The 19,744-nt window shown below is 39.6% G+C and overlaps 1 protein-coding gene across 14 annotated transcripts in view; it reads right to left on the bottom strand.

Annotated features, from left to right (window-relative positions):
* CEP70 (centrosomal protein 70) overlaps window positions 1-19,744 on the bottom strand; it is an 84,449-nt gene that overhangs the window by 53,105 nt on the left and 11,600 nt on the right. For 3 of the 14 annotated variants that reach the window (XM_053221395.1, XM_053221396.1, XM_027061743.2), the window contains 4 exons: window positions 18,631-18,733; window positions 6,246-6,344; window positions 3,212-3,302; window positions 866-990 (listed from right to left, as the gene is read on the bottom strand). In XM_053221395.1, coding sequence (XP_053077370.1) covers window positions 866-880 — 15 coding nt within the window. In that variant the 5' untranslated portion in view covers window positions 881-990; window positions 3,212-3,302; window positions 6,246-6,344; window positions 18,631-18,733. Of the gene's footprint in view, window positions 1-865; window positions 991-2,754; window positions 2,779-3,211; window positions 3,303-6,197; window positions 6,218-6,245; window positions 6,345-18,630; window positions 18,734-19,744 lie in introns of those variants that run through there. The other 11 variants (XM_015082471.3, XM_027061746.2, XM_027061740.2 and 8 more) reach the window with 7 other exon arrangements.

Genomic DNA, 19,744 nt, shown 5'->3' with positions numbered 1-19,744 from the left:
TATGATAGAACTATCAGTAACAGTGCCAAATCTTTCCTTTTGACTGCTTTCCTCCCCTTCTCTATCGTTTCTGTACTTCTCCGCCCTCCCACAATCTTTTCCCTTATTATTTTTTAAGGTCTTCTGGGTCAAAGATTCATGACCCAGAATTTAAATTATTAAACATATCGGTTTTAGGGGCACCTGGGTGGCTCAGTTGGTTGAGTGTCTGACTTTGGCTCAGGTCATCATCTCACAGTTCTTGAGTTCCAGCCCCGTGTCGGGCTCTGTGCTGACAGCTCAGAGCCTGAAGCCTGCTTTAGATTCTGTGTCTCCCTCTCTGTCTGCCCCTTCCCCACTCATGCTCTGTCTCTGTCTCTATCAAAAATAAACATAAAAAAAAGATATGTTTAGGAGCCAAAAGTTCTGGGTGGGCATCTCAGTGGATGTCTACTATGACTCGCAAAAACAAAGTACTCTGTAAATAATGCCACACATTTTAAATGATCAAATTATACATATTGTTCCTGGATACCTCTTTTAATGGAAAGAATAACTGCAAATTCTGAAAAGAGCTAAGAATGGCATTTTCTTAAAAAAAAAAAAAAAAAAAGAATGGCATTTTTTAAAGTATGTGGTACAGAACACTAAAGAACTGTTCGTGAGACTAATGTGAAATAAGTAGGAAATACTGTATACTAAAGTCTCTTTTTGGACAGTATTGTGAAGTCTTACAATAACAAAATCATTAAATAATCTTTAACCCAATATTTCCCAAAGTTATTTTACTACAGAACCCTTTTAAGAAAGATTTTTCATATTTGTAAATGCAGTATTCTTTGGCATGTACTTCACGAAACACTGGCTTCAAATATTTTAAGTTTACCTGTTTTTCAGTCATGAGTCTGTTTGATGATTTACTAGACTCCTAGGCTTTAGGGGCTGCTGGAGATTTGGTATCTTAAGTAAAATCCGAAGAAGTAGATTGGCAGTAAAAAATACTGGAGTTGCCTAAATTAGAAAAGAAAAAATGCAATAGGTGTTAAAGGAAATTATACTTAAAAGAACCAATAACTCTTTGGCAATTTAAGCCATTCCTGTGTCAAAAGTCATATGACTTGTCAGAAAACTGATTTTAAGAATGATTAGGACAGGGGCACCTGGGTGGCTCAGTTGGTTAAATGTTCAACTTCAGCTCAAATCATGATCTCACAGTTCGTGAGTTTGAGTCCCTAACAGGCTCTGTACTGACAGCTCAGAGCCTGGAGCCTGCTTGGGATTCTTTACCTCCCTCTCTCCCTGCCCCTCCCCTGCTCATGCTATGTCTCTGTCTCTCAAAAACAAACATTTTTCAAATAAAAATTAAAAAAAAAAAGAATGATTAGAATAAACCCTAATTTGGGGATGCCTGGCTGGCTCAGTTAGAAGAGCATGCAACTCTTGATCTCTGGGTCCTGAGTTCAAGACCCACATTGGGTGTAGAGATTGCTTAAAATTTAAAAAAAAAAAAAAATCAATGTAAAAAAAGAATAAGCCTGATCTTATGATGTTCTCTTCTAGAAATAAAACATCATGAGGTTTCACACACACACACACACACACACACACACACACACACACACACACAATTAACTAGCTAATGTACAAAGCACATGCTGCTGATAAAGTTATCTTTTGTAAGCTGATTCCCCAAAACTGAAAGAAATGTGCCTGGCCAAAAGTTACACGTCAGTCTAACAATTCACTTGACTAATGCCAAAGGTAAATGCAGTGCCACCTTCTTAGGTGGTCTTTATTTCTAAATAGATCAGAGGCTAGCAGTGAAGGGTTCTGTTTGGGAGACAAAAAAGTTTTTATTTACTCTACCCTATCATCACTTCCTCTTGTTTTCTAAGACTCTATCATCCTATAGGAAAAAATTTTCTTGTATTGGTTGATATATAGGTAGAATTCCTCCTTTCCAGAGGCACAATCACACACATTCATTAGCATCATGAACTTTTAGACCTTGAGAGGACCTTGGAAATTGTTTGATCCCAAATCTCTAGCTGTTTGTAGCTGGCAGGGAGGCATATGGGAGAGTTGTACCAGTGTAGCATATACTGGTAACCATCTGGTGAAATGATCTTCTCAGGATTGATTAGGAAAGAAGCAAGCCTCCTTGCTACCAGGTCGTATTTCTTCCAAAGCACAATTCTACCCTTCTAGGTCTGCTTCGGATAATGAAATCCAACTAGACAATTTACCAATCACCCTTATGTGTCTACAGGGTGTAGCTTTCCAGTTTCAGATAAACTCAGTAACATGTTATAAATTTTCAAATTCTGCCACTTTTGCTGCTGGACATCAACTTTGGTCTTTTTTTACCAACTCAATCACCCACTATGTTAATCTCTCCTGCCTTTACAAACCTTTCAGCTAGTTTTTAAACTTTTCATTAGAAAAATTTTCAGAAATACATAAAAAAAGAATATAATAAACCCATGTTTTAAAAAATGTCTTTTTATTTTCCAAATTAGGATCCAAACAAGGTCCACATTTAGCTCTCTAAAGTTTTTTCTCATCTATAACAGTCCCATCCCCCCTCCTTTCTCTTTTGACATGCATTTATTTGTTGAAAAAATAGGTCGTCTATCCCGTAAAACTACCCCTATTTCAGATTTGGCTTACTGTATTCTTGTCATTTAACATCTATCTCTACCCCCTGTATTTCTTGTAAACTGTACATCTAGAGACTTTATTAAATTCAGGTTCAGTATTTTCTGGCAGGAATACCTCAGAGGTGGTACTATGTTCATCCTGTTGTATCACCATCAAGAGTCGGCCAGGGGAGGGAGAGAAAACATAAGAGACTCTTAAATATGGAGAACAAACAGAGGGTTACTAGAGGGGTTGTGGGAAAGGGGGTGGGCTAAATGGTTAAGGGGCATTAAGGAATCTACTCCTGAAATCATTGTTGCACTATATGCTAACTAACTTGGATGTAAATTAAAAAAATAAAAGGAAAAAAAAAAAAAGAGCCAGCCAGAATTTTAAAGTGGGAAGAATACATCCTTGAAGATCAGAAATAAGGATGTAAGATAATCCCCCCAAGAGTGAGAAGCTACATATTCTGACAAGCTTCCTAACTACTACACTGGACCTCTTTCAAATCTTCAAAAGGTCATTCCTCTCCATATTCAAGGCCTGGCTACTGTTAGCCTGTTCTTCACTTAGTTAACTCATACTTGACCTTCAGATCCTGGCTCAGATTTCTTTCTTCAGGGAAATCTCCCCTGATCCCATGACTAGATTAGGTCCTCTTGTTAAATGTTCTTGTAGCACTATAAAGAATAAAGTATAGAGGTTCAGCATTCAGAGTCAGATGGTGACTACTAGTTTAACTATTAAATTATATGACAAAGACAAATTCATTAACATCTTTGAGCATTTTTTTCTTCATTTGTAAAAGACAACACAGTAATATACCTCATAGATTAAATTAAGTCATACAACATATAGAAAGTACTTAGAACAAGAACCTGGCATATAGAAACGTATAGATTAGTAGTACTTATTGTTATATAAAAGTATGCTAGGGGCACCTGGGTGGCTCAGTCAGTTAAGCATCCGACTTCAGCTCAGGTCATGATCTCACGGTTTCTGAGTTCCGGCCCCACGTCGGGCTCTGTGCTGACAGCTCAGAGCCTGGAGCCTACTTTGGATTCTGTGTCTCCCTCTCTCTCTGCCCCTCCCCTGCTCTCACTGTTTCTCTCTCTCTCAAAAATAAACATTAAAAAACTAAATAAAAGTATGCTAAACAAAACTAATCTTACCATCATATATTAGCTTAGATTTTTTTCTACAAATTACTCAGATAACTATTTCATACAAGTTGTTTTACAAAAGTATGTCTAGATTTAAGACTAAATTTCATGAGGGGCACCTGGATGCCTCAGTCGGATGAGTGTCCGACTTCAATTCAGGTCATGATCTCACAGTCCATGAGTTCAAGCCCCGCATAGGGCTCTGTGCTGACAGCTCAGAGCCTGGAGCCTGCTTCAGATTCTGTGTCTCCCTCTCTCTCTGCCCCTCCCCTGCTCATGCTCTGTCTCTGTGTCTCAAAAATAAAAACATTAAAAAAAAATAAAAAATAAATAAAAGTGTTTAAAAAAAAGGCTAAATTTCATGAGATAGGTAGTCTACTTTTGGTAACGATAGAGTAGGCAGCTCTATCTCTAAAGTCAAGTAAGAAAGCTGAATAAAATACACTAAATTTGGGGCACCTGGCTGGCTCAGTTGGTACAGCATGCAGCTCTTGATCTCAGGATTGTGAGTTCAAGCTCCACACTGTGTGTATCAAATAGGTTAAAAAAAAAAAAAAAAAGGCGGGGGGGGACAAAAATAGAACATACCAAAATTTATGGGACTCAGTGAAAGCAGCGCTAAGGGAGAAATTTATAGTTATAAACATTTATATTAAAAAACAAGAACAGGGGTACCTGGCTGGCTCAGCCAGTTGAGCATCTGACTTCAGCTCAGGTCATGATCTCGCAGTTCGTGGGTTCGAGCCCCAAGTCAGGCTCTGTGCCGACAGCTGAGAGCCTGGAGCCTGCTTCAGATTCTGTGTCTCCCTCTCTCTCTGCCCCTCCCCTGCTTATGCTCGCTTGCTCTCTCTCTCTCTCTCTCAAAAATAAACATTAAAAAAAAAAAGAACAATCTCAAATTAACAATCTAACTGTACAACTTAAGGAACTAGAAAAAGAAGAACAAAAAGCTAGCAAAAGAAAGGAAATAATAAGGATTAGAGCTGGGGTAAAGGAAAGCAATAGAGGAAAATCATTGAAATAAAAAGTTATTTGAAAAAAAAAATCAGCAAAATAGGCACACCTGTGGCTAAATGGACAGAAAAAAAGAGAGAAGACTCAAAGTACTAAAATCATAAATGAAAGTGGGGACATTAATCGCAATTATACAGAAATAAAAATTCTAAGAGAGCAATACAAAGAAACAGAAAATCTGAATAGACCTATAATTTACATGAAGATTGATTCAGTAATCAAAAATCTCCCAACAGGGGCACCTGGGTGACTCAGTCGGTTAAGCATTCAACTCTTGATTTTGGCTGAGGGCATGACCTCACAGTTCCTGGGTTTGAGCCGTGTATCAGGCTCTGTACTGACAGTGTAGAGCCTGCTTGGGATTCTCTCTCTCCCTCTCTCTCTGCTCCTCTACTGGTTGTGTTAGTTCTCTCTTTCTCTCTCTCTCAAAATAAACAAACTTAGGGGAAAAATCCCAACAAAGCAAAGCCTTGGAAATGATGGCTTCACTGAAGAATTCTACCCAACATTTAAAGAACTAACACCAATTATTCTCTAATTTTTCCAAATACTGAAGAGAAGGGAATAAATATTTCCTAATTCATTCTTTTTTTAATGTGTATTTATTTATTTGTTTGTTTAGAGAGAGAGAGAGAGAGAAGACAGAGAGACAGAGACACACACAGAGAGAGAGAGAGAGAGAGAGAGAGATTGATTCTCAAGCAGGCTCCATGCTCAGCACAGATTCTGACACTGGGCTTGATCTCATGGGCTTGATCTCACTGTGAGATCATGACCTGAACCAAAATCAAGAGTCAGACGCTTAACCGACTGAGCCACCCAAGCGCCCCTAATTCATTCTTTTTTTTTTTTCATTTTTTTTAAATAGTTATTTTGAGAGAGAGACAGATCATCAGTGGCGAAGGGACAGAGAGAGAGGGAGACACAGAATTCAAAGTAAACTCTAGGCTCTGAGCTGTCTGCGCAGAGCCTGACGTGAACCAAAAGATCATGACCTGAGCCGAAGTCAGATGCTCAACCGACTGAGCCACCCAGGCGCCCCAACCCCTAATTCATTCTTAAAGCCTAGCATTATTCTAATACTGAAGCCAGATGAAGACAATACAAGAAAACTAAAGACCAACATTCCTTATGCATATTGATGCAATTATCCTCAACGAAATACTGGTAAACCAAATTCAACAGCATATTAAAAGAATCCCACAACCAAGTGGGAGTTATTCCTGGAATGTAATAATAGTTCAACATATGAAAAACAATTAATGTAATGGACTGCATTAATGGAATAAAGGATAAAAAAACCACATGATCATCTAAATTGATGCAGAAAAAGCATCTGACCAAATTGAACACCCTCTCATGATAAAAATACTCAAACTAGCAATAGAAGGAATCTACCTCAACATAATAAAAGCCACATATGAAAACATATAGTGAACACCATACTTCCATGAAAGACTGAAAGTTTTTCCTGTAAGATCAGGGACAAAGCAGTCGCCACTTCTATTCCATATAGTGCTGGAAGGTCTAGCCAAAGCAATTAATCTGGAAAGAGAAATAAAAGGCATCCAAATCAGAAAGGAAGAATATTATACCTGTTTGCAGACGATATAATCTTATATGCAGAATATGCTAACAAGCCCACCAAAAACCCAAAAACCTGTTAGAATAAATGAATTCAGCGAAGTACTAGGATGTAAAGATGTAACACACAAAGATCAGTTGCCTTTGTTCACACTAACAAATAATCCAAAAGGGAAATTAAGAACACAATTCCACTTACAACAGCATCAAAAGGAATAAAAACTTAACCAAGAGGTCAAAGGCTTGTATAATCAAAACTGCAAAATATTTGCCAAAAAAATTAAAAAGACAAATAAATGGAAAAACATCCTCTGTTCATGGATTGGAAGACTTAATATTAGAATGTCAATACTGCCCACAACAGCCTACACAGCCAATGCAATCCCTATTGAAATCCCAATGACATTTTTTACAGAAATAACAAAAATCATTCTAAAATACATAAGGAATCTCAAAGGACCACAAACAGCCAAGACAATCTTGAAAAAAGTACAAACCTGGAGGACCTACACTTCCTGATTTCAAAACCCACTGCAAAGCTACAGAAATCAAAACAGTGTGGTACTGGCATAAAGATATATAAACCAATGGAGTAGAATAGAGAGGCTAGAAATAATTCCTCACATATACTGTCAAAAGATTTTCAACAAGAATGCCAAAATCATTTAATGGACAAAGTATAGTGTCTTCAACAAATGGTTCTGGGAAAACTGGCCATCCACATGGAAAGAATGAAGTTGGACCCTTACCTAACACCATATAAAAAATTAACTCAAAATGGATCAAAGAACTAAACTTAAGAGCCAAAACTATAAAACTCTTAGAGAAGAAAACATAGGGTAAGCTTCATGACCCTGGATTTGGTAGTGATTTCTTGGGTATGACACCACAAACAGGCAACACAAGCAAAAACAAATTGGACTTCATAAAAATTAAAACTTTGGCACATCAAAAGCTACTATTAACAGAGTAAAAAGGCAACCCATTGAATGGAAGAAAATACTTGCAAATCATTTCTGTGATAAAGAGTTAACATCCAGACTACATAGAGAATCCCAAAACTGAACAAAAAAATATGTATCTGCTTTAAAAATGGGCAAGAGGGGCACCTGGGTGGCTCAGTCAGTTGAGCGTCCAGCTCTTGGTTTCAGCTCAGTCATAATCTCACAGTTTGTGAGTTCAAGCCCCACATCAGGCTCTGTGCTGACAGTGCAGAGCCTGCTTGGAATTCTCGCTCTCTCCCTCTTTCTCTGCTCCTCCCCCTTCCTCTCCCTCTCAAAATAAATAACTAAACAAACTTTATTTTAAAAATAAATAAACAGGGGTGCCTGGATGGCTCAGTCAGTTGAGCAAACAACTTCAACTCAGGTCATGATCTTGTGTTCATGAGTTCGAGCCCCACATCAGGCTCCCTGCTGTCAGTGCAGAGTCTGCTTTGGATCCTCTGTCTCCCTCTATCTGCCCTCCACAGCTTGTTCTCATTCTCTCACTCACTCTCTCTTAAAAATAAACATTTAAAAATTTTTTTAAAAAGAAAAAATACATAAAAAATTAAAAATGGGCAAAGAACTTGATATACAAATGACCAATAAGCACTTTTCAAGTGTGTTTAACATCACTACCTATTAGATGAATGCAAATTAAACTACAAAGAGATACCACCTCACATCCATTAGGCTACTATCAAAAAAAAAAAAAAATTCCAAAAAAACAAAAAAGTACCAAGCACTGGCAAGGGTGTGGTAAAACTGGAATCTTTGTGCACTACTGGTGAGAATGTAAAATGATACAACCACTATGAACAACAGTAAGTAGTTCTTTAAAAAAAAAAAAAAAAGAATATTCATATAACCCAGCAATTCTACTTCTAGGTATATACTCAAACGAATTAAAGGCAGGATATTGAAAAGATATTTGTACATCTGTGTTCATGGCATTATTCACCATAGCAAAAATGTGTAAGAAACCCAAGCATTCATCAACAGATAAATGGATAAGCATAATGTGGTATATCCGTACAATGAAATATTGTACAGCTTTTTAAGTGTATTTATTTTGAGAGAGACAGAAAGACAGAGAGACAGAGAGACAGAGGACAGAGCAGGTGCAGAGAGAAAGGGAGAGAGAATCCCCAACAGGCTCCACACTGTCAGTATGGAGCCCCATGTGGGGCTCAAACCCACAAACCATGACACCATGACCTGAGCCAAAATCAAGAATCAGACTCTTAATGGACTGAGCCACCCAAGCATCCCAAGGAATGTTATTCAGCTTTAAATAGAAAAGAAATTTTGATATATGCTACAACCATGAGGACATTAATCAGTCACAAAAAGGTAGGTGCTGTAATGACTCCACTTACACTCCTTGGAGTAATCAAAATCATAGCAACCAAAAGTAGAATGGTAGCTGCCGGGCAGGGCCTTGAGAAACAGGGGCCCTACATCTAATAGATACAGAGTTTTAGTTGCACAAGATGACAAGAGTTCTGGGGCGCCTGGCTGGCTCAGTTGGAAGAGCAAGTGACTCTTGATCTTAGGGTCTTGAGTTTGAGCCCCATGCTGAGTGAAGGAAGGAAGGAAAGAAGGAAGGAAGGAAGCAAGCAGCAGCAGCACCACCACCACCACCACCACCACCTGGTTGGCTCAGTCAGTTAAGCATTCAACTTCAGCTCAGGTCTGATCTCACAGCTCGTGAGTTCGAGTCCCACGTCAGGCTCTGTGCTGACAGCCCAGAGCCTGGAACCTGCTTCAGATTCTGTGTCTCCCTCCCTCTCTCTCTCTCTCTCTCTCTCTCTCTCTGCCCCTCCCCCACTTGTACTCTGTCTCTCAAAAATAAACAAACATTAAAAAAAAATTTAAAGAGTTCTGTAGATGGATGGGGGGGCAATGATGGCACATTATTAATGTATGTAATATCAATGAACTATACACTTAACAAATAATTAAGATGTCGTAGTGTCAGTTCTAACAGTTTTTTGTGGGGATTTTTTGGTTTTTTGGGGGGGGTTGTTTGTTTTTGTTTTTGTAATGCAAGTGCCTGACTTAAGCTTTGATTGTGAAGGAATCCATTTCAAAAAGGCATCCACTTCAAAGATGGCTCTCTCTAATAAATACAGTGCCAGCCTTAAGACTAGATAAAGAGCCAGCCCACCTCCCCCAACTGAGGCTCGTTTGTTTTAGAAATCTTGGTTGATTTTGATAACTGACCATTTGGTTTTTTGTCCTTCCACATTTTGAATTCCCTCTGTTATGTTTTAAATGCACAAATAAAGAGTGAGCCTGTGGATCCATGACCTACATCTGAGAATACAAGGGAAGGTGGCAGAGGAAGAGGATCTGGAATTCAACTTGTCCCACAGAAACACTGAGGCAGCAACTAGAGCTTTGCAACTAACTCTGAAAATGACCTGAAGACTTCTGCAGCTAGTCATGGAGAGAACGTCACATAGAAAAGGGTAGAAAGGGCAGAGACACAGTTGGGAACCAACCCCCTGGTACGAATAACCACAAACAGGAGAAGCATGGAGAAGGAAGAGGATCAGACCCCACACTGGGCAACCCCCCTGAACTAGGAACCCACACTGGGAAGACAGATCGAGTAATATCTGGCTTTGAAAACACCAGGGCTAACTCCGGGAACATTAAAAATCAGCAGGCTTACCTCTAGGAGAGCCAGAGTGCTACAGGGAACCCAGTCCCCACCATTAAAGAGACAACCATACTAAACAACTCAGACACAGCACAGGAGTAGCAGCTTGAAAAGCACCTTCAAGCAGCTTGAAAAGTATTTGTGAAGGAGATTTATTAACTAATCTTAGAATATGTCCAGGAGGTTTCTCTGGAAGCAAAAGCCGTAACAGGTGCCATTTTTCCTTGTCTCTGCAGCCTACATATCAAGATGCTTCTGGGAGCCAGTTCTAACAGTCTCCATCTACCTTGCTATCAATGAGTGCCATGGCCCCACATTCTCCTGCAGACCATCCCACCCAACTTGTCCACCTTGGCAGCCATCCCTCCAAAACAGCTCCTGCCCTACCACACCCAGAAGGCAACTCTGCCAGCACTGTGCCACTCCAAATGACTCCCGCCCTTGGGAGGGGAGGAGATAACCCACACACCAGGGTGTCCGCAGTTCCTGCAGCTGAGCCTCTTAGCTGGCTGTTCAGAGAGCAAGTCCTGCCCTTTGCTGTGCCTGCAAGTGTGGCAGACACTAACTGCAGGCCACTAGCTAGGTCAAATGCCAACACCACATACCAGTGAGCACACGGGCAGTAGCTGGGCCTCTCAACATCTCAAGGAGTAAACCATGCCCAGTACACTCACAGGAGGCAAAGCAAGTCATTGCAGCCAGTCAGGTGAGGAGCCGACCGCCCCCACCCGGGCCCCAGCATGCCCACAACAAATGCAGCTCAGCCACAACAGAAGGGTGCACACAGCCTACACAGGGGACACACTGGAGTGCCTGGTTCTGGTGACCAGGGGGACTGCACTATACAGCACCACAGATCTTTTCACGAGGCTGCTACTTTCAAGACCAGGAGATGTAGCTGACCTACCTAATATTTAGAAATAAATATAGAGAGACAAAATGAGGAGACACACAAACATGTACCAAATGAATAGAAAAAGACAAAAATCACAGTATAAAACACAAATGAGAGACAGACAAGCAATATGTCTGACAAAGATTTCAAGGTAATAGTCATTAAGATAATTGCTGGACTTGAGAAAGTGAATGAACTCAGGGAGAACGTCCACAAAGAGAGAGTAAATAAAATACAATAGATGTAATCAATAGTAGATTAAAAGACACAGAAGAACAGATCAGCCATCTGGAAGACAGGATAATGTTAAGGAACCAAACTGTATAGCAAAAAGAAAAAAGTTTAATAAAAAATTAAAATAGAGGAAGGAAACTCTGCAATATAATCAAACACAGTATCATTCACATAATAGGGGTCTCAGGAGGAAAAGGAAAGAGAAGGGGGCAGATAATTTACTTGAAGAAATAATAGCTGAAAACTTCCCCAATTTGGGGAAAGAAACAGACATCCAGGTCCAGGAAGCACAGAAAGCCCCTAACAAAGTGGACTCAAGGAAGTCCACACCAAATACATAATAGTTCAAATGACAAAAAGTAATAATAAAGAGAATTTTAATACACTAAAACAGGACACCTGGGTGGGTCAGTTGGTTAAGCTTCTGACTCTTAATTTCGACTCAGGTCATGATCTCACGGCTCATGGGATCAAGCCACACATCTGGCTCCACACTGACAGCATGGTGCCTGCTTGGGATTCTCTCTCTCCCTCTCTCCCTCTCCCTCTCTCTCTGACTCTCTCCCTCTCCCTCTCCCTCTCTCTCTCTCTCTCTGCCTCCCTCCTGCTTGTGTTTTCTCTCTCTCTCTCAAAATAAATAAACTTTAAAAAATAAATAAAAGCACCATAAGTTAACAGTTACATACAAGAAAAACCCCATAAGGCTATCAGCTAATTTTTCAGCAGAAACAATGCAGGTGCTAACACTCACCACCTAACCTGCTTACACCAGCACCGCTCCCCCATACCAAACTTGAGTGGATCCGCCCCTCCCAGTCATGCTTGCCTCAGTCCCAGCACTGAGGGTCCCCTCCCCCAGAACACCAGTGCAAACCTCACCAGCCCATGTCCCAATCTGTGGGTTTTGCAGGACCTCGACTACAGCAGTAGCAGTGGCAGGACTCATTTCACAAGCAGAGCACCACACACCTTGTTAAAAAACGCCCAACCTGGCGAGGGACCAAAGGCTGCCCACAAGAGGCAAAGAGAGCCTCTGCAAACAATGAGATTGAAGGAAAAAGCAATCAGGACTCAACAGCAAAGCACGCTCAACACACACAAGAGACACTCCCTGAAGCACCAGGTCCTAGGGAACAGGGGACACTGCACTACATGACACTACAAGACCTTTTCTTCATAAGGCCATTACCTCAAGAGCAAGAGATATAGCTGACTTTCCAAACACAAAGAAACAGACACAGAGTCAGACAAAATGAGGAGACAGAAAATATGTTCCAAATGAAAGAACAGGACTAAACCACAGCAAAAGACCTAAGTGAAACAGATATAAGATAAGATCCCTGAGAGAGAATTTAAAGTAATGAAGATACTCACTGGACTTGAGAACAGTGAAGGACATCAGTGAGACCCTTAATAAAGACAGAAAAAAAAACAAACAAAAAACAGAACCACCAAACATCTTCAGAGATGAAGAACTCAATAAATGAAATTAGAAATGCACTAAATGGAATAAATAGCAGGCTAGAGAAAACAGAGGAACAAATTAATGACCTGGAAGTAATGGAGTAATGGAAGTAACCAAGCCGAGCAAATGAGAGAAAAACACAATATGCAGATTGAGAGAACAGTCAGGGCACTCAGTGACTCCATCAAGCACAATAATATTCACATTATAGGGATCCAAGAAGAAGAGAGAGAAAAGGGGGCAGAAAATTTATTTGAAAACATAACAGGTGAAACTTCACTAATGTGGGGAAGGAAACAGATATCCAGATCCATGAGGCACAGAGATTTCCCCAAAAATTCAATCGGAGAAGATCCACACCAAGACACATAGTAATTAAAAGGGCAAAAAGTAGTGATAAAGAAAAATTTTTAAATCAGCAAGAGAAAAGAAAATACTTACATACAAGGGAAACCCTGCAAGGCTTTCAGCAAGTTTTTCAGCAGAAACTGCATGCCAGAAGGGAGTGGCATGATATATTCAAAGTGCTGGAAGGGAAAATATGCAGCCAAGAATAGTCTATCCAGCAAGGCTATAATTCACAAAAGAAGGAAAAATGAAGACTTTCTCAAATGAATCAAAACTAAAGAAGTTCATGACCACTAAACCAGCCCTACAGCAAATAAACACGACTCTCTGAGTGGAAATGAAAGAGTATGAAAAGTAAAAAATACAAAAGGGGTAAAAATGAATATTTCTGTAAAAACAATTCAAGGGATTAATAAAAGGATGTAAAATATAACACTATATACTTAAAACATGGGGAGGAGTAAACAGTGAGTTCAAACTTAAGCAAACATCAACCTAACATAGACTACTATATACAGAAGACATTATATACAAATCTAATGGTAACTACAAACCAGAATCCAGTAATAAATATGCAAAGGATAAAGAAAAAGGAAGCCAAGTATATCATCAAAGAAAGTCAACAAACCATGAAAGAGAACAAGAGAAGATCACGGAAAAACTACAAAAACAACCACAAAACAAGTAACAAAATGGCAATAAAGACCTATCAATAAATATTTTGAATATAAATGGACTAAAATCAATCAAAACACATAGGGTGACAGAGTGAATTAAAAAAAAAAAAATAGGGGCGTCTCAGTGCCTCAGTTGGTTAAGTGTCTGACTCTTGATTTCAGCCCAGGTCATGATCTCATGGTTCTTGAGTTCAAGCCCTGCATCAGGCTCTGAGCTGACAGCACGGAGCCTGCTTAGGATTCTCTATCTCCCTCTCTTTCTGCCCCTCCCCTACTCTGTCTCTCAAAAATAAACAAACAAACATTAAAAAAAAAATTCACCAAAATAAAGTGAGATTTATTCCTGGGATGCAAGGGTAGTTCAATATTCACAAATCAATCAATGCGATATACCACATCAACAAGAGAAAGGATGAAAACCACATGGTCAATAGATGCAGAAAAAGCATTTGACAAAGTACAACATCCATTCATGATAACAACTCTCAACAAAGTAGGTTTAGAGGAAACATATTCCTCAACATAATAAAGGCCATATATGAAAAACCCATAGCTAACAGCATACTCAATGGGAAAAAACTGAGAGCTTCTCCTCTAAAGTCAGGAAGAATAAGGATGTCCACTCTCACCACTTTTATTCAACATAATATGAGAAGTCCTACCCAAAGCAATCAGCCAACAAAAAGAAATAAAAAAACATCCAAATTGGTAACAAAGAAGTAAAAATTTCACTATTTCCAGCTAATATGATACTATCAATAGAAAACCCTAGCGACTCCACCAAAAAATTACTAGAACTCATAGATGAATTCAGTAGTCGCAGGATACAAAAATCACTATAGAGAAATCCATTGCATTTCTATATGCTAATAATGAAGCTGCAGATAAAGAAATTAAGAAAACAACCCCATTTACAATTACATCAAAAATAATAAAAAACCTAGAAATAAACTTAACTAAGCAAATGAAAGACCTGACCCTGAAAACTCTTGTCAGATGAAAGACACTGAAGACAACACAAAGAAATGGAAAGATATTCCATGCTCATGGAGTGGGAGAACAAATATTGTTAAAATGTCTACACTACCCAAGGCAATCCACAGGTTTAATGCAATCCCTATCAAAATACCAACAGCACTTTTCACAGAACTAGAACAATCTTAAAATTTGTATGGAACTGCAAAAGACCCCGAATAGCCAAAGCAATCTTGAAAAAGAAAAACAAAACTGAAGGTGTCACAATTCCATACTTCAAGTTATATTACAAAGCTGTAGTCAACAAAACAGTATAGTACTGGCACAAAACACATAGATCAATGGAATAGAGTAGAAAATCCAGCAATAAACCTGTAGTTATATGGTCAATCAATCTTTGACAAAGAAGGCAAGGCTATGCAATGTGAAAAAGGGAGTGTCTTCAATAAATGGTGTGGGAAAAATGGGACAGGTACATGCAAAACAGTGAAACCTAGACCACTTTCTTACACCATCCACAAAAATACACTCAGAATGGATTAAAGGGTAAAGGACCTAAATGTGAGACCTGAAACCATAAAAATCCTAGACAAGCACAGGCATTAATTTCTCTGACATTGGCCATAGTGGTATCTTTCCAAATAGGTCTCCTGAGGCAAGGGAAACAAAAGCAAAAATAAACTATTTGGACTATATCAAAATAAAAAGCTTCTGTACAGCAAAGGAAACAACCAACTTACTTAATGGGAGAAGATATTTGCAGGTGATCTATCTGGTAAAGGGTTAGTGTCCAAAATATATAAAGCATTTATGAAACACTCATAAACAAATAATCCGAGTAAAAAATGGGCAGAAGACACCAACAGACATTTCTCCAAAGATGACATACTGACAGCCAACTGACATAAAAACATGCTCAGTTTCACTCATCAGGGAAATGCAAATCAAAACCACAATGAGACATCACTTCACACCTCTCAGAATAGCTAAAATAAAAAACTCAAACAAGTGTTGGTGAGGATACGGAGATAAAGGAACGCTTGTGCACTTTGGTGGGAATGCAAACTGGTGTAGCCACCATGAAAGACAGTATGGTGATTCCTCAGAAAATTAAAAACAGCACTACCCCATGATTCAGTAATCACACTATTGAGTATTTATCCAAAGAATATGAAAACACTAGTTTTAAGGGATATATGCACCCCTATGTCTATAGCAGCATTATTTACAATAGCCAAACTATGGAACCAGCCCAAGTAAGATGAATGGATAAAGAAAAGGTGGTATATATATTTAATGGAATATTGGTTGGCAATTAAAAGTGAATAAAATCTTGCCATTTGCAACAACATGGATGAACCTAGTAGGTATAATGCTAAGTGAAATAAGTCAGAGAAATACAGATACCATATGAACTCACTCGTATATAGAACTTAAGAAACAAAATAAACAAGCAAAGGAAAAAAAAGAGACAAACCAAAAAAAAAAGACTCTTCTCTATAGAGAACAAACAGATGGTTCCCAGAGGTGAGGTTGGTTGGGGGGGGTGGGGGGAGAATAAAAGGTGAAGGGGATTAAAAGTACACTTAACTTGACGAGCACTGAGTAATATGTGTAACTGTTGAATCACTATATTGTAAACCTGGAACTAATGTAACACTGTACGTTAACTACACTGGAAAAAAAAATTTTTAAACCCACAAGGTGAAACCACAATACACCTATTTAAATGGTTAAGACTAACTATACTAGTGTTCATGAGAATATGAAGGAAATGGAACTCTGATACACTGCTGATGGGCATGTAAAATAGGACAATCAGTTTTTATTTTTAATGTTTATTTATTTTTGAGACAGAGAGAGAGCGTGAGCAGGGTAAGGACACAGAGAGGAGACACAGAATCCAAAGCAGGCTCCAGGCTCTGAGCGGTCAGTCTTGACGTGGGGCTCGAACTCACAAACCTAAGATCATGACCCGAGTTGAAGCTGGACACTTAACCGACTGAGCCACCCAAGGTGTGCCTAGGACAATTACTTTGGATAACACTTTGGCAGTTTCTTAAAAGGTTAAATAGACACCTAAAACCCAGCCGTTCCATTCCTAGGCATTTACCCAATAGAAATGAAAGCATATGACTACACAAGTCCTATATATAAAAGTCCTTGTAATACCCAGGAACTGGAAACAACTCAAATGCCGATCAATAGCTGAATGGATACAAAAACTGGTAAAAGCATACAATGGAATCTCTCAACAATAAAAAGGAATAAACTATTGATACATGCAACAACACAGATGAACCTGAAAATACTTATGCTGAGGGAAAGAAGCCAGACAAATAAAGACTACATACTGTTTGAATCCATTTATATAAAATTCTAGGAAACAAAAACTAATCTACACTGACAGAATGTAGATCAATGGTGGCTAGGGGAATGAGAGGCTAGAAAAATGGATTACCAAGGGGAACAAGGGAATTTTAGGGGTGATAGATTCACAATCCTAATTGTGTGATGGTTTCACAGGTGTATAAGTATGTCAAAACTTATCAAATACTACACTTTATTTTGTTTTCATAAAGGGAGATGACGAAGGGGAGACTACAGTTTTATTTCATTTTTGAAGTTTATTTATTTTGAGAGAGAAAGAGAGAGAGAGAGCATGCACATGCATGTGTTAGTGGTGGAGGGTCAGAGAAAGGAGGAGAGAGAATCCCAAGCAGGCTCCACACTGTCAGTGTGAAGCCAGACACGTGGCTTGATCTCACGAAACCATGAGATCATGACCTAAACCGAAATCAAGAGTCAGATGGCCAAATGACTGGGCCACCCAGGCGCCTCTCAAATAGTACACTTTAAATATATGCAGATTATATATCACATATATATCAACAAAGCTGTTAAAAAAAAAAAAAAAGCTTTCCTGAAATGAGAAGAATATATACATATGAAATTACACATGCAAAGAGTCTATCACATACTTGACAATACTGACCCAGAAGACACATCCTAATAAAATTACCGGATTTTAGGGGTGCCTGGAAAGCTCAGTCTGTTAATGATTTCGGTTCACGTCATAATCTCATAGTTCATGTGACTGAGCCCCGTGTTGAGACTGAGCTCTGTCAGCTAAGAGCCTACTTGGGATTCTTTCTTTCTCTCTCTCTCTCTCTCTCTGCCCCTCCTATTCATGCACATGTGTGCTCTCTCGCTCTCTCAATAAATAACTTTAAAAAATAATTCATTAAGTTACACATTTGGCCTGTGTTCTTTTCTGTTTGACTTCATAATAAAAATTCATTTTATAATAAAAGAATTTTCCTAACAATAAAAACAAAAGCAACAAAACATGACCCAAAGAAAGCTGGTATACCTCGGTAGCCAGGCTACCTGGGTTCAAACCGTGGACTCTGCCACACAGCCAAGAAAGCAGTAATACCTCTGTGCCTCAATCTCATTTTCTTTTTTTTAAATTTTTTTTAATGTTTATTTTTGAGAGAGGGGGAAGGGGAAGAGAGGGAGGGAGACACAGAATCTGAAGGAGGCTCCAGGCTCTGAGCTGTCAGCACAGAGCCCGAAGCTGGGCTCTAACTCACAAATCTTGAGATCATGACCTAAGCTGAAGTAGGATGCTTAACCGGCTGAGCCAGCCAGGTGCCCCCCCTCAATCTCATTTTCATACAATGAGGATAATCAAAGTACTTAGCTCATAGGGTTGTTACGGAGATCAGGAGAGTTAATATAGAAATAAAATAGAACAGCACCTGGCTCATAGCAAAACAGAGGTGGTAATTAGAGTTGGTGACCAGCTATGTGAGTTAGTGTAGTTACTTAACCTCTCTGGGCTTTAGTTTCCTTACCTGAGTTTCAAATATCTACCTGACCAGATTATCAGGAGATCAAAAGCAAATATATGCAATGTATCTATTACCGTATTCAATAAATAACAGGTCTTCTCCAAGGCCTCCCAACATCCAGAGTTATCTGTCACAGCAGACATACCTCAGTCATAGCACGTCCTTCTTGCGCTTTTCACCTGGTCGTTCAAGTTGATCTCAATGAAATGATCACCCAGTGAGTCTCACATCCGAAACTGGATCTTCATCTAGATTTCAAAAATATAAAAAAACCAAAATCTTAAAATGTTTGACCTTCTAGTACAAACGGTCCTGTGTTATTCCCGAAGCAAGTATCCATGGTACCGGTAACTACTGAAGGGGGAACGACTGAAGCCACAGCTGATGGACTCCGATGCTGCCACCTTAGCTGAGAGTCCAAATCTATCACCACCTATCATTAATTCTGACCTCTGGCCGCAAGGGTAGAACATTCTCATTTGCAAGCGTACTAAAATGAAGCACTTTCAGATGGACAAATACCACTAACCACAAAAGGCAAAGTCAGGAAGAAAAACGATCCCCTCAGTTCCACTGTGACCAAGCCCTCCTTTTCAGAGGCCCACGATAATGTGCTGATATTTGCACCAGCCTTTTCCCCCCATTAGAAGCTGTCATAGGGGGCGCCCGGGTGGCGCAGTCGGTTGAGCGTCCGACTTCAGCCAGGTCACGATCTCGCGGTCCGTGAGTTCGAGCCCCGCGTTGGGCTCTGGGCGGATGGCTCGGAGCCTGGAGCCTGTTTCCGACTCTGTGTCTCCCTCTCTCTCTGCCCCTCCCCCGTTCATGCTCTGTGTCTCTCCCAAAAATAAATAAAAAACGTTGAAAAAAAATTTTTAAAAAAGAAGCTGTGATAGGACATAGACCTGGAACATTGAGTCACAGGTAGAGACCAAATGCTTCCCAAGGCCAAAGCAGAAGCTATAGCTTTATTCAGTGTCATAACACACCTAAAGTAAGACTGTGGGATTAGGGAAGGCAGGATAGGAGTTGGTTTGTACACGGCATAAAAAGCCAAATGCAGAGAAGCAAAGTGTAGTTGTACCTTCTGGCACTGTCCAGGTTTCCAAGAGCCCTTTGCTAACTTACCCTTCATACGTCTGAAGCCCCACTAATAAGCACTGTCCATTGAAATACAATTGTTTTTAGGGGCGCCTGTGTGGCTCAGTCCGTTAAGCGTCCGACTTCGGCTCAGGTCATCATCTCCCAGTTTGTGAGTTCGA

This window comes from Acinonyx jubatus, chromosome C2 (assembly GCF_027475565.1).
Source record: "Acinonyx jubatus isolate Ajub_Pintada_27869175 chromosome C2, VMU_Ajub_asm_v1.0, whole genome shotgun sequence".
Lineage (NCBI taxonomy): Eukaryota > Metazoa > Chordata > Mammalia > Carnivora > Felidae > Acinonyx > Acinonyx jubatus.
Note: the sequence above shows the minus strand (reverse complement) of the source record. Positions and strands in the feature narration are given on the sequence as shown.